Source organism: Urocitellus parryii, chromosome 12 (genome assembly GCF_045843805.1).
Source record: "Urocitellus parryii isolate mUroPar1 chromosome 12, mUroPar1.hap1, whole genome shotgun sequence".
In the NCBI taxonomy this organism is placed as follows: domain Eukaryota; kingdom Metazoa; phylum Chordata; class Mammalia; order Rodentia; family Sciuridae; genus Urocitellus; species Urocitellus parryii.
The window spans coordinates 82,551,533-82,557,532 of record NC_135542.1 but is presented as its reverse complement, the minus strand read 5'-3'; the positions used below and the strand labels follow the sequence as shown (position 1 = coordinate 82,557,532).

At 32.5% G+C, this 6,000-nt stretch overlaps 1 protein-coding gene across 6 annotated transcripts in view; it reads right to left on the bottom strand.

The window, feature by feature from the left end:
• Ehbp1 (EH domain binding protein 1) overlaps positions 1 to 6,000 on the bottom strand; it is a 305,243-nt gene that overhangs the window by 43,175 nt on the left and 256,068 nt on the right. For all 6 annotated transcript variants that reach the window (XM_077792155.1, XM_026387183.2, XM_026387186.2 and 3 more), the window contains one exon: positions 3,565 to 3,688. In XM_077792155.1, coding sequence (XP_077648281.1) covers positions 3,565 to 3,688 — 124 coding nt within the window. The remainder of the gene's footprint in view (positions 1 to 3,564; positions 3,689 to 6,000) is intronic.

Sequence of the window (6,000 nt, the reverse complement as noted above, 5' to 3'; positions counted from 1 at the left end):
TAAGAGCTGATGGAAAACAATCTTCTAATATTTGCATAAAGATTTTATAGGGATCAAGATAGGATGGCAGAAAATAATGCCTTGAAGCATTAGTGTATGAGGAAAAAATATATACACACACATACATGAAGACTATTGCTATTGAGTTTTCAGTGATTTAGGATTAACTCAGCAAATTCAAAAGGAATTTGACATAAAAATCCTCAAACTTGCTCTATCTTTGCCACCGATGTCCTTCTCCAGCTATTGCTATTCTCGTACCTGACACCTCCTCATCTTGTTGCATGATCCACTGAGGGTCCTACTTTCTTACTACAGCTTCCTGTCATGAGAAATGCCTAGTAGTCTAGGCCACCATTCAGGCTGTCTCCTTCCCTGTTACCTCAGGATTCAAGTTCTTCAATGTCAAACAGGTGGTTCTTTAAACCCACTGTTGCTCAAGTTCTAGGAACCTAGGACTCAAGTTTAGGATAACTGTTAGTATTAGTTATATTTTGAATTAATAAGTTTTTTTTGTGTTAGTCTGCTCTGTGTACACTTATAACAGGGTTTCTTTTGGAAAATGTATTATGAGTTATAAATAAACCTCACAAATCATTTATAATTGAGGAGATCCAGAATTACCATATGATGTACAAATTTCAATCCTAGGGATATATCCAATAAGACTGAAAACAGATTCAAACTGATATTTATACACAAATGTTCATAGTAGCTCAAAAGTAGAAATAACCCAACTGTACATCAACAGATGAATAAACAAATGTGATATATATATATATATATGCATTTTTATATATAGATGTGTGTGTATATATATATATATAAATTTATTTATATATATAAATTTATTCAACCATTAAAAGGAATGATAAACTGGTATATGCCACAACATGGATGAACCTTGAAGACATTAGGTTAAGTGAAAGTAGCCAAACCAAAAGTCAAATATTATTTAATTCCACTTATATGAAACATCTAGAATAAAGTTAATTCAGAGACAGAAAGTAGATTAGAGTTTCTCTAAGGATCAGAGGAGGAGGAAATGGAGAATTACTGCTTAATGAGTATAGAATTTGTGGTGATGAAAAAGCTCTAGACATGTATAGTGGTGGTGATCACATAACATTGTAAATGTGCTAAATGCTGTAGAGTTGTATGGTTTCAACTAATAGAATAATTTTATGTATTTGACTTTAAAATCAGTAAAAAGATTGAATATAATCAGTTACCTATAAATATATCAAATCAAATAGCAGATAAAATACAAAAGACATGGTAGGGAAAGAGACCTGAGTAAATAGTTAGAAAACCTAAAAACCCACGATCAAACCCTGACTCTGCCTTTACTAATGAGGTTCTCTTAAATGATTCTGTCCTTTGGACTAAGGAATACAATAGCTCCCATGGAGTTCTAGGGTCAATTTATAGCTTATGATTGTTTTTCAGATTAAAAACTATCTAAGGTTGAAATAAGCCAAATGAAAGCTTCACTAGTGATGTGTGGGTTGGGATGGAAAACTTGAGTCTATTTTGATTGAAACCCTTAATAAATCAAGCTCCACGTGTGAAATAAGAAAAGGAAATTGCATTTCTAACTTTTTTTACAAGTGGCACAAGGTTTCTTGAATAGTAACATCTGATTTATTTAATATAATCAAGGAAGGCAGTCTACTTCCATTTGTTAAAAAAATCAAAACAAACTTAACACCAAAAATAAATCTGTCTCCTTAAAATGTTTAAAGGAAAATAACTTAAGAATGTATTACAGAAATTATATTATCTGGTATTTCCTTTTTTTTTGGTACCAGGAATTGAACCCAGGGGCACTTAAGCACTGATCCAAAGCCCAGCCCTTTTTATTTTTTATTCTGAGACAGGATCTCACTAAGTTACTGAGGCTACCTTTGAACTTGGGATCTTCCTGCCTCAGCCTACAGAGCTGCTGGGATTATAATGTGGTATTTACATTTTTATATAGCTAACATAGCTAATATTTTAAAAACTCTTCATAAATCAAAGGAAAAAATTCAAATATAAAGCAATATATTGGTTTATGGATCCATGTTGCATCTATACAATGTATATATTCATGGGCAAGACTGGGCATCCATGTACCTTGTTAAGGGAATAATAAACATAGTTTAGGTAATCTGACACAGTGGGAAGGTTCCTGTACAATAGGATTCTGGTAACTGAATTCTACTCCAAGGTGTTCCAGTTGGTGATCTATATAACCTTGAGCATTTGCTGTACCTCAGTCTCCTTACTTGTACAATGACAAGATTAGGTAACAACTTTCCTAGAAAAAAGTTTTTAAAAAACTTAAGCAATAGAAACTTTTCTTTAAACTAATTGTTTCAAGAAGCCCACTATTTCAAATAAATACACTCAAGCCACTCTCTTTAAAGTAAGAGAAGGAATTCAGATGTATGTCGGCTTTCTGCTCCCTATTTTCCTGGCAGCTCCTAGGTGCCTCTGAAGAAGCTTTGGCTCTCCAAAGAACATGTCTAAAATGTACTGGGCCAGGAAAACCTAAGACCCCTTCCTGTAGTATGTTTTTATTTCAGTAATATATGTATTTTCATATGTCTCACATAAATGTTTACTTCTGGAGTTCTTTCATTATAAATATATTTTTGGAAAACAGAAGAAAAAGTTCAAGAAAGTATTTCCATCCTAAATTATGCTACTCTAGTTTAATGCTGCCACAATTAAAGCAATTAATTATAGAAATAGATTTTTTCTAGTTAATTGCTTCTTTTGACCTTTTTTCAATTTGGTATGAATTATTTCAATTTATTTCGCATTTAATTTTTTTTGTAGGAGCAGAATTTTAAAGAAACATGCGTGCGCACATATACACAGACACACACACACTGTGTTCTTTTCCAGTAGCTTACTGTGCTCTTAGATCTATTCAGTCATCATTGGCAATCAGCATTAAATGACAATCTACCCTCTGGTTAGGAGCTAACTTGCTGCTCTAACCTATCTTTACAAACCTTGCTATATATACCTTAATCCTTTCAAATGCAACTGTGACACAAAGTATTACAGACTTTTAAAAACCTGTTCTCTTGAAAAAAATTGTGGAGCATCAGTAACCAGATAGTATTCTCAAATTTCAGTGATCTAGTCCATGGAGCCATCCCCTATGCACAGTGCTCTGTTTCATGCAGTACATGGCTTTAGCTGGCCAAATCTTTTTTTTTTTTTTTTTTTTTTCCCAATGAATCAGTAGAACAGTAAAGATCTTACTTTTTTTTTTTTTTTTTAAACCAGTAGCATATCAATGAGGCACAGATGTGTATTCCAACTCTGCATGGATGAGCACACTGTTCAATAGTGCTGGCTCACACGGTATCAGGGCGAGTTATCACTTCCCATGAAGGCACTCTTATCACCAGGGCCCAGAGAGGTGGCTGCAAATCGCAGCCTTTTTATTTTCAAGGCAGTTTTGCTGAACATTCAGGCTTCAAAGATTCACACTTCCAAAACTCTATAAGAGTTTGTGAACGCTCAATTTGCCAAAACTGTTTACAGTGTAATTGGGCACCGTACCTGTGTCCATGAGATAGCGAAGGCGCTTCTCCACCAGCGCGGCACGGGTGTCAATTTGCTTTTGCTCATTCTCTAGTGCTGCCAATTCTCCTACAACATACTGACTGGTGTCTTTGAACCCTTTCTGTTAACGAGAACAAACAGGAAGGAAAAAAAAAAAATCACTTGTAAGTTGCATTTTTCCTTTCTACAAACACTTAGTAAAGCACTTACCTAGAGAACCAAATACACCCATAGTATTACCCCTTAGTAGCAAAAAGCAACTCCATCCCTGTGATTTAGGAATTTTTCATGTGTTATATATACCAAACTTTTGTAAATAGAGAACATTTTAGCTGTTTAGTATTATACTTATAATTTCACACCCAGAGTTGCAAGATTTAAAAAGTGAATACTAAGTTTAAAAATTATCCTTAGAGTTAAGTCAGAATTATTTAGGAATGGACAAGGACAGCAGAGAATTTTCCCTTTGGTGACTACTAAAGAAAAGAAGAGGAAAAAAAGTGTAATATGCAAAAATAGAGCTTTACTAAAAAATTGATCTTTAAAATAATCATTCTGAGAGAAATCAGAGTTGCTCTATAAAACATAAAATTAAAAAGATTTTTTTTGCTTTTATTGGGACTATACTTTTAAAACATGATAAAAGAAGATGCAGTATCTCCAGTAGCTTCTGTATTTAAACATGTCATTCTCTTGATTGTTACTAATTCTTATAAGCTGTAAATTCTAACCTGACAGGTGGTTTCAAACCTTGCTACACAGGGTTTAATGCAACTAGTATACTGATTTGATTAATCTTCTATTTAGCCAAATTTGGATTTCAATTCAAAAATTTACTTTACCATTCATGTTAAAATTGTTTTCTTAAAAGTTTTATTTGAAATATAGCAGCTCTATTAGAAAGAGTCAATATAGTAAAAATTTTTATTTTTATATTAGAAATTTAAGTCATTATGGGTTGGATTATTATTTATGGTATTGCCACAAAATGGATTAAATATGAGCTCCCTTTGGAACACCTGTTTACTTTTTTACTTTTCTAGAGCTAAGAAGCCTAAGCAACTGAGAATAACTAAAGAACTACTTAAGTGATTATGCTCACTACCACCACTGTTATTATCAGCACTTATAACATTATTTATTCATTGAGATAAATGTGTAAAATCTTCTGTCACATGCCTAGAAGCATATTAATCTCTAAGACACAATGAGAAATTATCTTTTGGCATTCCTTAAGCAAGAAGCACAATCAAGAATTATGTTAATTATGAGCATATTGTGGAATTCTTATAATCAATAAACATATCTAATGCTAATAATAGCTTGACACCTTCTAAACTAGTAAATTATTTGTACTTACATGTAAAATCAATTTATACCAACTAATTGTTAAATTGATTATGGGAGTTGACCAATATAAAGGTGAAATATTTTAAGAAATCATAAAACTGATAACTTCTCAAGATAATTTCATTTTTAAAAGTCACTGTTTTAAAAAGATCCATAAAAATGAATATACTTCAATTTCAATATGAAATGGAATGGAAAAATTACAACAGAATAAATGATAATGATAACTTTAAAATCTGGAATGATTTGGTGACAGCAGAACAGTTTCAAAAGGGACTTTTCCTATTTTTCAATCCTATCCAAAGAGAAAAAACAAACATGGTAGTTTTTCAAGACAATACGAATAACAAAAATATAAGAAAATAGAAGTGATAAGCAACATACAAACTTCATTGCTTTAGCTGATTAGTTAAAAATAGTAATTAATTTCATTACCAGATTTCTTTAGTGTGACTATATGCTACACTCAAGTATTCCATAACTTAAAAGCTATACCAAATACTTGGGATATATAAGTGATATTCTATGTACTTAGACCTTTCCAGGTCTTCTAAAGGTGAATAACTGAAAATGAGAAGTTTTTAGAATTCTAAAATGCAGTTGGTAATTCTGAGTGCATTTATAGGGCTTTTAAAATCCCACAAAGACTATTTTAGCAATAAAAATAATGAAAATGTTTAGACAAACTGTAGATAATAAGAAAGTACCATTAAAGAAAGCTATGTTTCCAGACAAAAATTCAAGTTAAAACTTGTTCTTCCTGCTTCTGTCCTGCAGCTGTCCATCAAAAGCAGCTTTCTCCCTGCGGTCTATCAAATATTTCCCTCACAAATCAATTTTACACATGATCAGCCCATACCCCTACTGAGCTGAACCTCCCCGTTAATTAAGTGAAGAAATTACCATATATATTATATTAATGCAAACATCATTCAGCTAGTAATTCACGGCTGATCTGGATAATGGAAAGGTTGAACACCCATTAACCCAAGCCAACAAAATGGGTTGGCTGAGAAATTCTAGCAGGTCTCATGTGACTTTTCCCTCTAACTGCAGCTCTGCGGTATCTGCTATTGTAATAAT